This window comes from Mytilus edulis, chromosome 7 (genome assembly GCF_963676685.1).
Source record: "Mytilus edulis chromosome 7, xbMytEdul2.2, whole genome shotgun sequence".
Classification (NCBI taxonomy): Eukaryota; Metazoa; Mollusca; class Bivalvia; order Mytilida; family Mytilidae; genus Mytilus; species Mytilus edulis.
The window spans coordinates 79,375,753-79,397,238 of NC_092350.1; the positions used below are offsets into that span (position 1 = coordinate 79,375,753).

The window sequence follows — 21,486 nt, forward strand, 5'->3', positions numbered from 1 at the left end:
CATTTTCATTAATGATTCATCAAAAAGTATCGTATTCAATATTTTATCATAGTCTCACTACTTGCAATACATACATATGCAGTACAGACAGAGTATGTACACAATATAAAACAGACAAATATAAAATGCCAGTAGTATTCTATTAAGGATATTAGAGACTGTAAAATAAATTCAATATAAAACTATTCTAATACATACGAGTGTAAAAATAATTTCATTTTAATAAAATAACTAGAGGCTCCAAGGAGCCTGTGTTGCTCATGTGATATTTTTATTTACAATTCATGCATGAAATAATGCAACCATTATACTTTTGCCTTAGTCTCAGAGATATAAGTCAAAAACTGCATTCCCTCCTATGTTGTATTAAAAGCCTTGTCTGGTTGACAGGCAGGGTCATCCGACAATTGTTTTGATACCCTAGATACCCTACTGCTGATTGTGGCCAAATTTGGTTAAATTTGTCACAGTTGTTTCAGGAGAAGACTTTTGTAATGGAATTAATGTACACAAAGGTCAATTACGATGTTACTTTGACGTCATACACTGTCAAAATTTACATACTTGGTCTGAAATGACAATTTAACGCATAGTTTTACCCCTCAAAAACATGTTATATTAATTATTTTAAGCACGTACATTATCTGTTGGGATACATTTCTTGCTCGTATTTAATCATTAATGTTAGGATCTCAAAATGATGCTGATTTGCACTAAACAAATAAATACAAGAAGTCAAGAAGTGTGGCTACCTAATGACAATATGTAAGACAAATTTAAAACTTGAAAAAAGCAATGATGTCTGACAGACTGTTGTCTCAAGATTGCCATTTGATAGATTTTTAATTCTTCTGATTTTCAAAAAAATTAAAGGGACAACACCAAGGAGGTATAATCGTAACTATGCTCTATATTTTGCTATCAAGTGTAAACAGTTATTGTAAGAACATTTACCAACAGATGATGAATCATTTGAATATAATTCTTTCAATTCAAAGTTCCATACAAAATGCTTTCTGCATTAAATGTACTGAATCAATCACATATCAGATCCATTTCCATATATTATTAAAATAATGCAAATGATCCAATTACTAACTGAATCCCTTTGGAAGCAGACAAAGTATCGATATTGTTATTTTCATTTTATATCTTCATTTATGTATCATCCTCCAATGTTTCATGTTCATATTATTGCAATCTCCAAATAACAAAGAAAAAGGTAAAATCACAACAATACTGAACTCCGAGGAAAATTCAAAACGGAAAGTCCTTAATAAAATGGCAAAATCAAAAGATCATACACATCAAACGAATGGTAACAACTGTCAGACTCCTAACCTGGTACAGGCATTTTCTGATGTAGAAAATGGTAGTTTGAACCTGGTTTTAAAGCTAGCTAAACCGCCCATTTTTATGACAGTCGCATCAAATTCCATTATATTGACAACGATGAGTGAACAAAACAAACAGACATAATAGGTAAAAGTGTCAAAAATACAGCAGTCAACAATGTTTTACAATCGCAATCACTAAAAAAACAAATATGTAATAAAACGGCATTTAGACCAAGCACCTGAGCAAAAATTAAAGACAAAAATACAAAATTATCATAGTACAATAACACAATGACAGGATGTTTAAGGAAAGAGCCACGTCATATATGTATCAAAGAAACATAGAAAGAAAGGTGGAGAAAATTAAACTATGTCATTTTTATATTTCAAATTTCAAATAAAATCAAATAAAATACGTGGGGTTTTGCACTCTGTAGTACATCTTGATTCACAATAAGTTTCATTCGGTGTCCTTTTCCGTATAGTCTTCAAAGTGTTAATTGATATTTCATTCACGATATAAATATCGAAAATGTTTCTCCCTCTACATAATCTGCAAAGAAAAAAGAGAAAATAAATCCTTATTGACTAAACTTTTCAATAATAGGCAAATTGAATTGAGTTAGTAACTAATTTTTTTTATAATTGTCGTACAGAAATGTACAGTATTCACGAGAGTAACTAAATGACTAACACATAGATGAGAGGGTAATCGATCAGATTTTTATTTCGAGAAAAACATTGTCAAATCTGCTCTATCACCCTCTCAGCTATGTATTATTTAATTTATAATACTAAATGTTCTATTATTATAGTTGTTTACAGTTATGTTTTAGCCTAATCCTCTTGCTGCCGAACGTTTTTCAAGGTTGCATCACATATACCGTAAATACAACAGCTCGACGTCTGTGACGTAACATGCTAAACAACGAGTCATTCGATATATGACGTCATGACATAATGACCGTTACATTTGGGACCCGTTAGAGAAAAACGTAACACTGTTTAATCTTCGGCCTTTTAATTGAAACAGATACAGCATTGATGAGAAGCTCGTATAAATTTAACCATGCACTGCCGGTGTGGACTTATATGTCCCTCCGGCAGCAAGACAAAACAGCTTTACAGTTATTAATAATAAGTGAAGCAAATTGTATTTACTATTCAACAGTCTATGAAAAGGTTCTGAGAACAAAACGTAGAACTTGAGCATTGTTTTTAGTTTATAGATGTATTAATTCATTGTCCTTTAAATTATCGATTTTTGATTGGTCTGCACGAGAGAGTGACATTCAAAAAATTGTCTCCCGCTAAGCCGACAGAGTAAATTATCTCTCTCGTATTAGCCAATTACAATCTTGCTTTTTAACGTGACGTATGACAATATACAATATCTGCTTTATCAAATAATACGACCAAGTTGGTCCTTCTAACGATATGATATGTACAAACCAAAATTTGCAAAGTGTAATACTATACAAATCTGTGGTAAAACTGACGACTTATGCTTATATAAACACAGCTAGGTATCAAAGTTTAACATGTTTGAAACGTAAATATTCAACAGCCTTACAGAAAGGTATTTGTTATATAACTCACAGCTTCATTTTCGTCGATCAAAAGACACCAAACAATCAGAATAAGTATTGTTTACTATTTGATTTATTTTCCTAGGCCCTTTAATTCATATTTGCTAGACGGAACAAGGATTTGTATTGTGAGAGTCTCACTATACACATCGTTTGGTGGAAGTAATCGAACTAGCATCGATTGAGTAATTGGACGGGACTTCATAATTCCTAGCAGTGTTGAACAAACTGCATGGATTAAGAAAACCTACTGTACTTTTACTTTTTTTAACGGTTTTTCAAACTCGTTCGCGGGTATTTATTTTCGCGATTTTATAAGTATTGCCTTTCAGTTGAAAGGTTTTATTGAGATTAGCGTGTATTTATTTTCGCGATAATAAACCAACCGCGAAATTCGTGAAAATAAATACACCGTTAAAATAAATACACCGCAAAAATAACCACAATTACATATTTATAAAAATTATTACATTTACTTGCTTAACTCTAAATAAAGCTGAAATATATCAAGGGGACATATCTATGAAATTTTGAAAATAACAGAGGACCAGGACAACACAAGCGTGTCCACACAATACTTTTTTTTTAAACTTAAGACTAGTTGAAAAATAAAAAATAAAACCAAAAAAAATACCTAACTTCGAGGAAAATTCTAAATACAAAACTCAAAACATCAAACGAATGGATAACAACTGTCATATTTTGTATTTGGCATTTTCGTATGTAGAACACGATGGATTAAATCTGATTTAAGCTAACTAAACCGCTCACTTTATGACAGTCGCATTAAATTACATTATATTGACAACAATGTGTGAACCATTCAAACAGATATAATAGGTAAAAATGTAAAAAATACAGCAGTCAAGATCGTGTTATAATCTTAATCACAATAAAACAAACAAATTTGTAACAACAAATCACTTTGACTTTGGTATAGATTTTGGATCAGCCTTGGTGCCAATATAGAAGACATCGAATATACCATGGTTGATATAGAAACAGTCATAAAATTAAACTTAAATATTGCAATGATTCGATATCTCCTCTTAAATGCAAGGTTAGCAGTTTTGCATGACAAAAGGGTTATACCAAACGTGCTGTTTACCTTGATTTGTATCTTAATAAATGATTTATGATATCCTACCATGGTTAAAAGATTTAAACTCTGTTGACTCAATTCAACAATCCATTATCATAAATTAATACTTTAATTATTGTTTAAATTAATTTTACATTAATTTTTTATTGCGGTGATGAATGTATTTAGAGACGCTTATCATTTTTGAGGCACCGGAGTTTCGTTTGTTTTGGAGTTGATGTGCTTTCTTTAGTATTTGTTTCTTTCTCTTTTCATACAATGTGATATTCAACTGTCTAAAGGGCTCATTTTACTTGGTCTACGTTGTAAATCTGTGAAAAAAATATTTACATGAGAAAACACGGTTTGATTTAGGAGACAAACACTTAATTTAATGGAAAGCTTTTCTATTGTCAAATCTTTGGGTTATTTTCTTGACCTAATTATCTATCCTGATTCATTAATTGTAAATAAAAATAAGCAGTTACTGGTGTATTTTAATTAAAAAAGAAACTCATATAGTCCATTATATATAACAACGTTAATAATCATATTAAAAAGATTGTTTTGATAAAAATTAATTGTTGCAGGTCACAATTGTGAGAATATAAATGTAAGAAGATAAGAGAAAATTTATCACCTGACAACCATGTCAACCTAAATAAGATATTATCATAGAAAGGTATATAGAAAAAAAAAGATAGGCAGAAGATACTACAAGATTCAAAACTTTTCCGAAGAAAACAAAGCAAAAACTAAAAACGACAAAAAGACCAGCCACTGTCTGTTCAACACTACATAGAAACTGTAATTTTGCTCTTGATTAAATTTTCAACTTAGTACTTATTTTTTCTTTAAACATTTTTATGGAAGCATCACTGACGAGTCATTAAAGTTTAAACACGCCTGTTTCATAAAATCATAAGCCCAATCTCTTTGATAAGTTTGTTATCAAGACTGACCATCAAAATTGAAGGCGCACATTGTGTCTACAGAGTGTCTGAATACTGAATAGTTGATACTCACCATCAAAGTTGAAGGCGCACATTGTGTCTATAGAGTGTGTGAACACTAGATAATTGATACTCACCATCAAAGTTGAAGGCGCACATTGTGTCTATAGAGTGTCTGAACACTGGATAATTGATACTCACCATCAAAGTTGAAGGCGCACATTGTGTCTATAGAATGTCTGAACACTGGATAATTGTCAGCTTCGTCAAATATACAATCGAAGGTGTAAGCATCTACCACAACCAACCATCCTTTTTCTAATTGTGAACAAAAGTCATAGTTTTTATATATGTAAAATCTCCTTTGTCTGTCCCTAAAAAAGAATTTATAAATCAAATTAACTCATTGATTTACTGATAGTTGTTTCCACCCTGGTACAATACATTTTGCATAAAATATATATGTATACAAGCTTAATACAAACTCACTGGACGTAGATGCTAGTTTTCAGTCTACATAATTCTAAAAACGTAAAGAATCATTCAACACACAATATCTATAATACTAAAATAACGATGTCCAATTTGTAAGCCGTCATCACGTAAAAACGACGAAACAAAGAATTCAACTTTATATATAACTAATATAGAACAAAGGTGTAGATTAAAAATTACACCACTCCAGGCCCTATTGTTTTCCACGTAACTAATATTGCCAATAATTAAGAGTTTCCGGGTCGAGTCCGATACCGATACCAATAGTATATTCACCTGTTACCTATTACCTTATCTGTACGTTCCGCATTTGACAGGCGCACCACCAAACGGTGTTTTCAGGATTAATATGCTATATACACGGGTCATAATCACAGGGTTGACACTTCTAAATTGTCAAATTGTTACCTATTGTAGTTTTTAATCAGTAAGACTTTCTAAGATAACAATACGAATACTAAAAATCTGTGACTAAAAATAAGGCGTATAGGTACAGCTTTCAATTTGTTAGCGAACATGACGTAAAACAGCGAATCAAAGAACTCAACTTTATTTATAACTCATATAGGACAATGCTGTTGATTAAAAATTACTCCATTCCAGGAGCATTTGTTTTCTAAATAATTAATATTACCAATAATTGATAAGTTCCAGTTCGACGGGTTCAAACAGAAAGATTTGATAGCAGAGAAAACTGTGTATCTTATAATCGGCATGACTTTATCAGATAACAATACTAATACTAAAATAAGGCTTGCGCATAGTTATATACTTTAATTCAGTTACGGACCCGCGATATCACGGGTGTGTTCTAGTATTACTAAAATATCAGGAGAGGGAGGGGAGTCGAAAAAATATATGACGTTTGAATGATTCGTCCTCCAATCAGAAAATTCCCATTCTAATGTAGACTATATTGCCATTCTCAATTTTATCTATTATATACCCTTGCTAGACAATTTTCTTTTCATATGAAGTAGAATTCAACAAAACATATCAACAACTGAATCTGGTACTCTATATTCATATCATAATACCAGCTCTCTATTCATAGCTTTGGTCATTTGAAGATATTTTGACACTAGGATAGTATACGCTGATTTTCATTTTGTTTTGTTGGAAATTGTATTTTTTATTGAAAAAATGACTTAATTCTAAATAAAGATAAAATTGAGAATGAAAAAGATTGAAAAACATTGAGAAAGGACTATATTATCAGCGCCTGCAGAAAGCTAATATTGATGAAGTTTGGTACATTCTTAATCTTTAATTCACAACAATATGTGCGAGTATATTCAAAATCAAAACCAACATTCTATTGGGAGTCATTTTAGATTTTGTTTTATTATACATTATGTATGTCTTTCTAAGCGCAATTTTGAGATAGTATTTAAAAAATTGTTATCAAAAGCACGTTACGTTTTTTTGAAATCTGATTTATGTAGATACGAATATTTTTTTAAGCAAAGAAGTATATGAAAGCCTGTTAATTGATATTCAAATTCAGATCTCTGCTCTTGTGCATGAGAATGAATGAAATACCTTTTAAATGGTGATATACATACTGTCAAATTGTCATTTTGGCGAGTCAAACAATTCCATTATTCTAAGTATGCGGAGATCAAATGATTAAGAAGGAAGAAAAAAAACTTCTAACTAATCAAATTAAATCTGCACTCACTTATTTTCTTTTATGCCTGATCAAATGCATACGGCCAAGCTTGAAACATGATTGAGTGGATATTTGATATTTTAAAGAAATTGAGAACTCGTGTCCGCTTTTTATTCATAACAAAGGATACTTTACATATATTAACTTATAAAGCTTATGGAAATAAAATAGTATATATTGTGTATAAAAAGTTCACGACAACTTTATAACGCGTAAATGAAAAAGCAAAAAACAACAACGCTTGTATTGCTGCTTTTCATATCGAATCCAAATAAAGACCACAACATGGATAGAAAACTAATTACACTGTAAATTCAGACGGGCTTAAAGAAAATTGTATTTACCATATTACAAGCTTTACACTCCCTGACTAACGTAAGTCGCGTTTTGGTTCACCTTCTTTCCTCTAAAGATATATAATAAATTCTAGATAACTATCTTTATCACTGTTTTACGAAATTTTCGATTGATCTTATTGACTGATCATTTCCATTTTCAGCACAGTAGACTGTTAAAAACAATATCGCTAAAACTATTGGCTCACGAATTGACAATGAAAATGACAACGTCGTCATAGGTAATACATGTATAGCGATTAACAGATTATCATTAGTAATCTCAACTCGATTGCTTTTCTCACTTTTGACGTACCGGCTCAAGCGAGAAATTCTATAAATAGCATATGAACATTATGTCAGTGTCCGATGTTATCCTAGACTTTCGAATATTCCATAATTAAGTCCAGTGTGTCAAATATTATTATAGACTTTCGTACATTCCATAATCTAGACCAGTTTGAAGTATTTTTTCCTGACAATTCAATTAATTGATAGCTTTTACAATATTCATTTAACTTTTATTTCGTCAACGCTCTTATTTCTCTTATTTGGCTTTTTAACTGTTTTCTTTTTTTAATCTCACTCGGGCGTCAATTATGAGTCAATTGTAGACGCAGCGGTGTATCTCCATGATATCATTAATTTTAAAAATGTATCTTATACTTTTAGAAAACAACAAACTGTTGAAATTCCACAGGTGAGAACCACACATTTTGGCCTTCATTCATTAAGATATGCTGGAGCTACACTATGGAATGAGTTGCCTGACACGATCCGTGCACAGACAAACCTAAACCAGTTTAAAAGTATGATCAACAACTGGAATGGCAACTCATGCAGGTGTGGCTCCTGCAGATCTTAATACCTTTATTTTATTTTGTGTTAAATGTTTGTTCCATGTAGCTTATATAAATTAGTTTGCTTTATTTATTTCATTCTGCTGTGCATGTGCTTATGTTTCAGTTTTAGTGCTTTGCTTGCATGTGCTATGCTTTTTATTTATGAACTTTTTACTTGCAATATAGCTATCATAATTTGTATGTCTCATATGTGTGTTTTATGTATCTTAATATGTGTGTTGTTATTGTTATTAATGTCGGCAAAAAGCTCTACAGAGCTTATGTTTGTATTTAATGTAACCCGACTTGAAATAAAATTTCGTATCTTATCTTATAGCGACTGTTTACAAAATAGATCCGGATATCTATGATGAGTTTATTTACTTTGGATTATTATTCAAGCAGTTGTTTGTATTTTGGGGTATTTTTGGAAAAAAATATTCCAGTTTAAATAAGTTTCTTAATTTCCCCCCTATTTGTGAAAATATTCTAGATGTTTCTAAACGTTCGAAGTTTGTTTTTTTTTTTTAAATATATGGAACGTAAAAAGCTTGAACGAAACTTAATATTAACAATACCTTCCTGCCAGTTGAACCTCAATAAAAAAAAATAACAAAAATACCGAATCAGAGGAGAATTCAAAGCGGAAAGTCCCCTATTAAATGGCAAAATTAAAGTTCAAATATATCAAATAAATGGGAAAAAAATTGTTATATTCCTGACATTTCTACAGACATTTCCTTATGGAGAAAAAGTTGATAGTTCGGATAGAAATTAATAAATTTTATCTTTATCAATTGATGATAATTATATATTCCGTAAACAAATGTTAAGTATTTGAATATTTAATTGTTCTTTGAAATCCGAGACAGACGTCACTTTAAACTCATGAATATTGAATTTGAAGATATACAGAAACTCAGCAAGCATCGAAAATATATTGTCCATTTAAAAATATCTTAGTTAAAATGGATTCATTTATATTCGTAGATACTCATTTTCGTAAAGGGGGATTTTTTTGTAAAGGTGAACTTTTTATCAGGAATAGATTACCTTAGCTGTGTTTGACAAAACTTTTTGGAATTTTTTATTCTCAATGATCTTCAACTTCGTACTTTCTTTGGCATTTTAACATTTTGTTATTCGAGCGTCACTGATGAGTCTTTACGAGACGAAACGCAAGTCTGGCGTAAATACAAATTTCAATCCTGGTATCTATGATGAGTTTATCTACAAATTTAGATATTCACCGAAGTACAATATTGTATATTTCTTTATAAAAGGGACGAAAGATATCAGAAGGATAGTCAAACTCATGGATTGAAAATATATCGACAACACCATGGCTAAAAATAAAAAGCTCTTATGGAGACTTTGGCAAATTCACGAAATGAAAATATTCACGAATTGTTTCTTTTAATCCGCGAAAATTGTTACCCGTTTTATGATATTTCCTTTCGAAACAAGGCTTTGTGTCCCTACCTCGTAAGTCTTTTGATACAGTAAAAATAAATAAAAGAGGAATAGTTGTTTGTTAGAGCAGAAAAATCATTTCATTTTTATTCAATACTCTTGCATTAAGCCATGGACTGTGTAGGTACTTTAATTGTATTTGCTTTAAGATGGAACGATTTGTGTCAATACAATCAGTCGAAAAATGACATAAAAACTTGTAAAAAGCAATTTGTTTGCTTTTATTTCTAATATAAATTGTTTAATTTAGAATAGAAATGTGTTTAAATGAAATGAAATGTCAGCATCGCTTTAAAACTACTCTTATGTAAAGCTATCAATTTGTGTAATAGTCCGATAAATTCATATTTTTACATAGATAATTATGTACGGTGGCTTAACCAACGAGAACACATACAGATTCCGGAAAAAATGATATTGTGAGCAGCAATTTTAACCTATATATTCCATTTCAAAATCGTCAAATCTGGCGGAAGTCGCCTTGATGTTGCTTGATTCATTGCCATGTAAATTAACCGACCTCTCCTGTGGCATAATTTACTATCGACTATGGCATAAATTACTACTGACTGTGCAGATATACATAAAACTCTGAATGATGTGCAATCTCTTAAACTGCTGTCAAGTGTCATGGTCTTGATAACAATGACTGCAGTGACGAACAGCGTGAGCTAGATTTACATTATTTATATATATAAATGTTCTGTAAAACTAGAATGGTTATGAAACTAATAAATATAAATAAAACACAACAATAAATAAAGACAATAAACATGGTAAAAGAGAAATGTTTGTTTTAAACCGTATCTACATCTGAATTACAAACCCCAAACACAATTGATATTTCGTCATGTTTCGCGCAGGTCGTTGCCTTCGTGCAAAGAAGCCAGACGTTATTTAGATTTCAAGCACACTGAGACACAGACTACGTACATACTGAGATATTGGTCATGGAGAAACTGATATTTCCGAGACATCACAAATGGCATTTATGCACTTGCCTTAACCGGTCCTGATCATTTATCAATAGTTCACATGGACGTGATGTAGACTTCCTGGTTTTGTTGTCGTGACATTTTAAATCTATACAACTAATCCCAATCAGAATAAAAGGTTTTTATAATTGCTATAGCAGTTTTTAGATTTTTTTTAATTCAATTACATTGAAATTACTTTTAGTTAACTCATGTGAATTATTCCCATGTACAGATAATTAAAAGCACTGTACAGAGAATAAAGAAGTTAATGTGAAAATAGTGTTCATCAAATCAAACTCCGTACATGTAAACATAATTCCTAACAGTTGGAACACGGCATAAGTTTGTTGAAAACAAAATAAATGTTTTCGAATGCATGCGCTATTGCATCTGACTATTACTGCACAAAACAGCATGCATATAGGTGTGAACAAGTTTGATTTTAACAATCTTCCAAACACCCGTAATGATCATTAAGGTAGAAATATACAAAAATATAGAAAAAAACTTAAAACTGAAACTCATAATTTTAATCACCCTTTTCTCCTTGCTTTCTAATAAATAAGGCTTAATATTTGTGCTATTTATGTGCATATGTATGGCAACATCATCTTTCATAGATTTTATTTCCGATAGTTAGAAATGGTGAAATATAATTTCTTTTCAGTGTCAACTTAGCAACAGTTTGCAATTATTTGATACAAAATACTACAAAAAGGAGGATAAAAATGTCACAAAAGTCCCCCAAATGTGTCAAAAGTAGAATTATAATCCATTTGTGTGATATTTTTTTCTGAAGTCATTGAAATTTATCTATCAAGAGGTTCAAAAGTGATCATTACCATTTCACATCATTTTCTATAAAATTGAATTGAACAGTTCGCAAGCGTTAATTATCAAAGAATTGAATGCTTCTTTTTGTAATTTCGTTGACCGAAGAACTTTTTGTATGAAGCGCAGACAACCCTATGAAGTTATTAGAAGAAGCATTCAATACTTATAATTACATTGTTTCGCTATGATAAAAAAAAGCACGATGACCATCAATCTTTTTTCTTTTATTTATCTGTGCACTTTATTGTGGAAACATGTGCCATCATGCATACTTCAATTCATGCAATTCATTTTGAAGTGAAGAATGACGCTGTTAACCAATCAAAATAACTGTACAATAATGAAACATACATCAAATGTAATTATTTTTTTAATAAAACTACAGGTAATACCGATGTGAAAATACGGACTGTCAAACAGAAAATGGCCTGTAATACGTTTAAAGAGAACTTGGTGATCATATAAACCCATTTTGATTGCTCTTTTATTCTTCAGCTTATAATGTCCTTTCACTGTTACTTAACTACTAGTATACAAGGTGAAAACTACAGAGTGCCTATGTATTTCCGTATTTGAAGCATTGAAACAACAAAAAGGATACAATCTTTAGATGGCACTTCAATACAGAAGACCTTAAAACAAATCTTCAAAAAGTATACGATAAATGTTTGTGAGATATAGCCGATATATTCTGATTATTCATTATAACTCTACGGTCATTATGCTAGCAATTTTCCTTATCTTTTTTAATTATATATATCTTTATTAGCCTCCCTTAGGAGAGATAGTGATACCAATACAATGTATTAATGCATAACCATACACCATATATACAAATTTGAAAAGATAATTACACAAAAGAAAAACTAATAATTGAAAGTACTTTAAGGATGTTTGCTTGTCATGTTTTGAAATGTTTGTCAAATTTTCGAAATCCTCTGGTTTTATCAATTTGAATGCCTTAAAAATTTTTGTCCATGGACCTCCCTTTTTCTTTTTATAAATCTTTAACATGTATAATCATAAGCCATTTGTGAAAGTCTTTTAAATTTTTTATTTTTTAATAGGTTTTGAGAACTTTAACTTGTCATTGATAAAGCTATGACAAATCAAGAGAGATTATTTTCCCGCCAAAATTTCAATGGCTAATATCTCGAAAACAAGCACATTGATCCCTATATAAATTTTTGGCTTTTTTTATTCCTCAATTAATACGCTATCAATATATACTAGTTTTATAAAAAGTTATTTATTTTGATACTGAGCAGCAAACTTCCTTAAACTTAATTCACATTCACATTATTTTATAAAAAAAATCGAAAGAAGCAAACTCTCTCATTTAAAAAAAAAAACAACAATAAGCGAACTGCTCCTTTGATAATGTTCCATCGTGAAATATATTTTATAAAAACATTTTTTTTAATATCTGTTATCAAGCTTACCCTATGACGGAGAACACCTGGTAGTCACTGATGGAATAAGTCAGGTCATTCCATGTATTTGTCGAAACATATGATGGAGAGAACCAGTTTACGTTGTTTGTTCCTAGTGGTATATCAAACCTTATCTCGGCAGTCGGTTTATTGTTTGCATGAATAACAACAAAAACCTGAAGAATGAGAATATATATAAAGTATTATATCAAATGAATATAACTACTCTACCATCTATTCAAATAAATTAACTTTATCATAATCAAATATAAAATGACAGTATGTAAAAAGGCCTAATGAGGTCACACAAAAGAAAATAATTTTGCAGATTTCATTAAAAGAATTTAATGCAGTCTTTTTAATAAATCGTCTGAAAATGATAGAGAAACCGATTCCTCCACTTTTTTTCTTTCTTCTTGCTTTACATCTATTTTTTTTTTAATTAGATGTAGCTTGTGAGCCATCAGTTTTCAAATATTAAGGTTACAATCAAAGAACCTAGGTTACTCTATTCTTCTGTTTTAAATATTATGATCACAATCGAATTACGCAGGGTACTCGATTTATCTTTTTTTTTATTATTATATGCAATGTATTAAGTTTATAATCGAAAAAAACGGATCTCGATTCAAATGTTTGATGTACATTCCTCTCTTCAGTAAGACGAATCGGAATTGGAATTGGAGCAATACGTATCTTCATCGTCTATGATGTAGGTAGCAGAATCGTCGTCAGTCCACCCTTTTTTACAAAAAGATGTATATTTTCAGTTATTTCCATATGCCACTCGTCTTTTCCTTATCCGCCTTACAGTTCTAATTCTTCTCGAAAATTTTTAGACATACGCATTATCCTTATCCTTATCAACAAAAACAATTATACCGTTACATATGTTTTAAGAATATTTAAATCAAAATCTTCGGTCGGACTGTTCTTTATATATTATTCTACCTCAATAAGAGGCAAATGATCAACGTCGTAAATCCTTATCTGAATCTACAAAAAAACGACAACGACATGCGAAAAAAACCGAAATACACCGAAAATACAAACAGAAGTCTACAGAACATTTACTAGTAATAGAAATAAAAACTTAAGCATCATAATAGTTATCAAAGGTACCAGGATTATAATTTAGTACGCCAGACGTGCGTTTCGTCTACATAAGACTCATCAGTGACGCTCATATCAAAATAGTTATAAACTAAAAAAATATAAGCTTAAGAGCATTGATTATAGACCTCAAAAAAATCAAATAGGCTCCCACTTAGTTCAAACTAGTGATAACCCTAAATTTGGTATGTGACAATCGGAAAAGAAGACGGGATTGCGATTTCAACAATTGGGTCATTCCGTAACGGTCAATGAACTCCTGATGAGCTACCATGAAACTTGCATAATTGTATAAAACATGTATTATTATGTTGTCAATTTTCATTTACATTTTCACGCATAACTAGTTGATTTTCATATGAAATTAAATAGCCATATTTGTAAACTAGTACATAGAGGGAGAAGTTCGAAAATCAGGTTCATTTTTTATTATTATAAAATATCAAATATGCAAAACAATACTATATTGAGTTCTATGGAATAACTAATCACAGATTTAAAATAGAGAAAAATATTCAACAAGTCACCAAACAACGCATTAATTCACTAATACGCGTAGCGCACGAGTTAATTATCATTGTTGTTTGGTCACGAGTTGAATATTTTTCTATATTTGAATTCTTTGGTTAGTTATGTTTTTATTACATTAGCAATTGGCTTTTTGTAATAAATGCAAGACACTCTTTCTGTCCTAAACATTCACAATTTGTTTTGTTCCGACGTTATCGACGTTTCGACAACGCCTTTTTTAGTATGACCGTGTGTGGGTCATACTAAAAAAGGCGTTGTCGAAACGTCGATAACGTCGGAACAAAACAAATTGTTCATTTTTCATATCGCATAAAAAAAAGGAGATAAATGACCACGTGTATTTCACATGTTATATAATCGGATTTTATTTCACTTGGAAATCAATCTAATTCATTGTAACCAATGTGATAATATCAGAAAATATCATGGCATTTTTCATATCGCATATATTATCAGCCCTAGGTTCAATATCAGCCCAGGAGCCGCATGGCTAGAGGGCTGATATTGACCGAGGGCTGATAATACATGCGATATGAAAAATGACATGTTATGATCTTTTTATCATATGCTTCAACAATGGAGAAAAATAACAGATTCATATATTGATCCTTTTACGTGGTTCCCAAATAAGAGTTCAAAGAGTGAAAAGTTCAAGGACGTCGGACCCCAAATTAAGTACAATTGATATGAAATCTTTCTATCATATGCTCAACAAAGAAGAAAATACAATCGACAAAAAAAAGATAATCAAAAATATAAATAATGAACACTGTTTTTTTAAAGTCACTTTCTAAATTATGTTTAAAACTTTAAAAAAGGCATTTATTTAATAATTTCTATTTTTTTTTTTTTTTTTTTTTATTATTTTACACAATTTACTTTCCAGTATCCAAATCATTGTTTTGTACACTACTTTGTAATGTTTTTCACTGAAAACGTAGCTTTGATGTGTAGTTTCCGGAATTTGCCGAGTATCACCGGAATGCCATGCGATATGGAAAGGCATGTGATAACAATCGAAGCATGTGATAAACTTTTCATATCAGCCCGCTAAGCACCAATTCGAAAAGTATGGAGTTTACGTTCATTTAAGGTAGCACAATACAAAGATTTTATAACTCCAACTCCCAAGTTTTAAAATGCTGTAACTTTCTTAATAATGCTTGAAAATTTATAAAATTGGTAGTTTTGGATAGCTAACAGATTACTCTTTCAAATATATGCAATGTTAGTATTATGCAACAATTATGTAACCAATTATAATGTTAAATGTGTCTAAAATATTTTTCACCAAATTTCCTCTTTCAAATGAAATTAGCTTCTGCATAGGTATCCCTAGAGGGTTGATTTTATTATATGTTGTTCCTATGGCCATTATCTACAAAAGGGTGTCTCAGATTTCAGATAGAATGTATAGATCAAATTTTACACCTAATTGAACATTATCTTCTTTTATGTGGTTAGGATGTTTACACTAATTAGAGATTTATGAGAGAATGGAACACCATAGAGACAATCTGAGACACCCTTTTGAAGCCCATGATGTGTTGATTAAGATTCCGTTAAAATTTTCTGTATAGTTAAAGAGATGATAGAGCTAAATTCATTCAAGTGAACTTACCCAGATTTTGCCACTAATTACATAATAATTGATTACATAATGATTGCATAATAAAAATATTGCATTTATTTAAAAGATTAATCTTTTATCTATCTATATATACCTCTTTTATTATTTTCTATGCATTCATAAGAAAGTTACAGCATTTCAAAGGTTAGTGATTGGAAGTAAAATACTCTTTGTATTGTGCTACCTTAATGCTATTATCAAACAGTAAAAATCATATTTTATTTAGTCTAAGTATATGGTAATATTTTCTTATTACCTTATATTCATAACGACATGTATATATATATATATATATATATAAGTCAGAAAATTACACCAAACAGTGTTAGAGTTAGATTTTATACTGACAAATTTTTGTCCGTCCCTCAGCGGGATTCGAACTCACACCTTTGATATATATATATATATGTTTATTCATAGGATAATTTAATACTCACTTTTTTTATATTCAGACTGTTCCAGTTGTCTATATCCGATGATCGGAAATTGCCAGTATTATCATACTTTCCTGGTTCAAACGATTTATCGATGTAAGCTCGATATGTGTCAATCCCTGAGCCTGCAACAGCATTGAACACAAGTTTCCCCCATTTGTTGACTTCGGAGAAAAAAAAGAAAAGACGTAAATATCCAAAAGTACATACTATTTCTCGTAAAGTTTTCTCGTTTGAATTGTTGTACATTTGTCATTTAGGGGCTTTTTATAGCTGACTATATGGTACGGACTTTGTTCGTTGTTGAAGGCTGTACGGTGATTTATAGTTGTTAATTTCTGTCATTTGGTCCCTTGTGAAGAGTTTCATTGCAATCATACCACATTTTTTTTAATATACCGGTATATTTGATTTGATATTCTATGTTTAAAATTATCTCTATTGTTGCGTAAATTACTGTGCATTCGTTCATCAGTTAGCACCTGTTACATTTAAATTTTGAAAAATAAAAATATTATCATACTAATACCTTTTGGATTTTTTTCATATATTTTCCATTTAGAATCTATTCTATATGTAAAGTTTCCTTCATAAACTTCTTGTGAATGAATAAAACACGATTCGTCAACAGAACTGTAGCTGTAGTAAGTACACGAGTCACGTTCATAACATTTGGCAGCACATTGAACAACCGAGGATACTCGAATGTTTGAAATATATTTTTCTAAATAACTCTTGTCATATTTCATAATGAATTTCTGCAACGCTGTACATAGAACACAGCTATAAAATGCGAACGAAATACAAATTACACATTTCATTTTTTCCCAACTTTCGTGACAACTGTGCAATCTTCACACTCTTTCGCTAGTTTAAAACCTATGACATGTGATGTAATGTGATGGTTATACTTATGTCATGTGCTGTTATGATCAACAGTTACTTTATAGTCTATAGATCACAGAATAAAAAAATCAATAAATTTAAATTTTATTATAGAGAATGTATAATGGATGAATAGTACGTTTGCTTTTGAAAAATAGTAATCGACCGGAGAGGGTCATGTCTGCCATATTTATGTTTCGGAAATTATTTTGTTATATCTTACGTCGTTAGTTTTTTTTTGGTTTAAACTGGTGCACATTTTTCGATGTGGGAACTATTATTGCCGATTATCGCTTGGCTTTTCATTATTGAACATCTTATGGTGGCTTGTAATTGTTTATTATCTATGACGAAAAAGTAAAACCAAAAACTATACTGACTTTCGAGGAAAATTAAAGATCGGAAAATCCGTGATCAAGTGGCAAAATCAATAACTCAAACACATCAAACGAATGGATTACAACTGTCATATTCCTATGGTGGCCGGATGCGGTCATTTCCCCTTTTCTTGTTTTTGCGTTTTCTTCTTTCACTTTTCCAACGCGAAATCGGAAAATCGAGAAAACGAAAAATCGGTAAATCGGGAAATCGAGAAATCGTAAAATCGAGAAATTGGGAAATCGGGAAATCGGGAACGCGAAAATGTGAAATCTAGAAATTCGATTTTTTAATTTCTCGATTTCGCTTTCTCGATTTCCCGATTTCGCGTTTGCATATTGAAAGGAGAAAACACGAAAACGCGAAAACGCGAAATGGCCGCATCCGGCCATCATATAATCCTGACTTGTTACAGGCATTTTCTTATGTAGAAAAAGGTGTATTAAACCTGGTTTTATAGCTAGCTAAACCTCTCACTTGTATGACAGTCACATCAAATTCCATTACATTGACAATGATGTGTGAACAAAACAAACAGACATAATAGGTAAAAATGTCAAAAATGGGGGTACAGCAGTAAACATCGTGCTATAATCTTTATCACTTTAAAACAAAACATATGTAAACAAGAAGCACAAAATGACAGAGAAACAAAGAACATTAGCAAAAATGAAAAACAAATATTCAATAATTTATAGAATGTAAGATTACAAAAATATTAAACTCCGAGGAAAATTCCAAACGGAGACTCCTTAATCAAATGACAAACTCACAACTCAAAGCTATAGACTTTTCTATTTGATAAAGGACTTTCCATTTTGAATTTTCCTCGTCGGAGTTCAGTTTTTTGTGATTTTAGTTATACTATTGTTGCCCTGTATTTACTTCCACTTCATTATAACTCTGGTGGATAGATATCTCAATTGCAATGATATCACATCTCCGCGCATATTTATAATGTAGAATAAAAAAAAAAGACCATACCGTAAGAACAGAACATAAATATCGAGCACATATGTAAAATGATGGAATTTCGGACTCTGTTAAATGAAAATTAAGCAACAGATATAATAAGTTGGTAAAAACATATGGGTTTGACTGTCCCTCTGGTGTCTTTCATCCCTCTTTGGTAAAGAACAACAAAACAATTGTGCGTTTGTATGTTTAATAAAGGATCAGTTGGTCAAAAAGGTGTTTTCAAGTATACAATATGAACCCGATTTATTGCGTGAACATAGTTCATGTTTGTACTTTAATATGGGGTACAAAAACTGCTACAACAAAGATACGTGGACGAAAAAACAAAACTGATCCCATATAAGATGTACGGTCAGCATCTGGATTTGGTCAAACGATCCGATATGTGTTATCCCAATTCATTATTGATATCAGTTCGACTTGGTTGCTTTCCATGGCGTGTGATGCATATATAGCAAACAACGTTAAACCTGTATACGACCCTGGTCTAGTTCCATTTGTAGATTCCCTCTGGGTTTTTTTTTTATCTTGCTTTATCTTCTTAATCGATTTATGATACTGTTTCCCTCACTTTTAGTTTGGAACCCGGTTTTGTTTTTTTTTTCTCAATCGATTTATGAATTTCGAATAGCGGTATACTAGTGTTTACTTTATTTATATCGATTAACTACCGTTCCATAGGTTTATAAATGAACAAGATGCTATATCTAATAGACTACATTGTTGCTAAAACAATTCTTCCATCTTTTCTTTCCCTTTTGGGGATCTAAAATGTGTGTTTGTCAATTGCATCATGATAGCATCTATATTCTTGCTAGGACTTTTCTAATAGGCATACATTGTTAATTTACCATTTTATTTCAACTGTGAAACATTTCTTTTAATATCTTGACCATCCGTTGTTCGTATTATTTTGTTCGTATGTCTAATTGTTAAGAGCCTTGTTTTTGTAGTTATTCTGATCTGTCGTACTATGAGGTTTTTGGTAACTTTTATCTTATTTTTATATTTGTAGACCATATATATAGCTTTACTATTTCCATTCTATTTTACACTGTTTTTTTCTCTATTGTTTCAATGTGAACATAAACCAATTTTAACTTTTTAGTCTAGAAATAATGCTTTAGCCAGTTTACTGAATTACAATTTATGCGAACAAAGACGAGTTTAGACCGTTTTTACTAGTTCTATTAGATTTGATATCCTAAAGCGATTAATGTATACAAATTAATACATCGAGAATACTCATTACAAAAATTACAAAAATAGACACCTGTCAGCACACTGTTAATTGTAATATACGTTAATATTATAATCTGCAAAGCATTATCTCTATCAGAAAAAGTTACATATATTAACATTACAAAACAAAGTCTATAAAATTTTAATATCGAAGTGAATGATTAGACGTTCTTATATTGGTAATAAATAAACCCTATAAAAAGTTATCAATTGAACACTGAAGTACGATCTTTGAATGTTGTCTTTAACCGACATCGGTTATATCGAAGTGAATAATTTAACGTTCTACTATATGAAATATATAATCTTTATAAAAGATTATCAATTGAGCACTGAAGTAAGATCTTTAAATGTAGTCTTTGTCTATCATCGATTATATCCAAATCATACGAATAAAGGCAACAGAAGTATACCGGTGTTTAAAAGTAAAAAAACAAAATTGAGAGAAAACTATTCCGGGTTACAAACTAAAACCGATGGAAATACATTAACTTTAAGAGGAAAACAAAGGAACAACAGGAATACAGAAGTGCAACAAAAAACAAACGCCGAAATACATAGAAATGAACTATTTGATAACAACTGTTATATTCCAAACTTGGAAATTTTAAGAAGAAAAAAATGGGTTGATTCTGGTTTAATAGCTAGCTTTATGACAATGTTAAATAATATCGCGGAAATGGCAACACTACGTAACAGAAATACAGCTCAAACAAACGCAAGAACATTCATCCCAGAGAAATGCAGAAACAAATAATTTTATAGTCGGCACAACATGCAAACTGCAGAACAACAACGAACATATTAAAATCAACGACAAATACCACAGGATATAAAAAAAAACAGTCACGCGCTTATGTAACTAACATGTATTCTCGAACTTTATTTAATCATTTTCACAATACTCGTCTAAAGAATTTCAATATTATAATTATATGGACTAAAATCAATAAGACATAACAGATTATCCAACCGAAACCATAACAGAAAACATCAAAAATGAATACTAGTGAGTACTAGATTTGATGAGTTAACATGGTTAAGCCCTTTAAACATTACAGTTGTTTTTTTTATTTTTGTGTTTTTACTCCAGTGTCCCGTTGTTTTTTTTTAAAGTGTTAAACATGAGCATTTATCAAGTCAGAAACCTGAAATTTAGTTGTTGTTTTTGGTTGATGTCTGTAATATTTTCTTTCATTTAATTACTACAGCAGAATTCGGGCGTTATTTTTTCTATATTGAATTGTTTTAAATCTTGCCATACCCGGGCTTTT

General features: G+C 30.7%; 1 protein-coding gene across 1 annotated transcript; it reads right to left on the reverse strand.

Annotated features, from left to right (window-relative positions):
• Positions 1–184: 184 nt before the first annotated feature.
• LOC139483441 (uncharacterized) lies at positions 185–17,478 on the reverse strand. Its single transcript, XM_071267464.1, has 5 exons — positions 17,259–17,478; positions 16,733–16,893; positions 13,031–13,197; positions 5,162–5,334; positions 185–1,890 (listed from the first exon to the last, which is right to left on the reverse strand). Exons 1-5 carry the CDS (start codon positions 17,476–17,478, stop codon positions 1,850–1,852), a joined length of 762 nt encoding a protein of 253 aa, XP_071123565.1. The 3' UTR covers positions 185–1,849.
• Between the last annotated feature and the right edge of the window lie 4,008 nt (positions 17,479–21,486).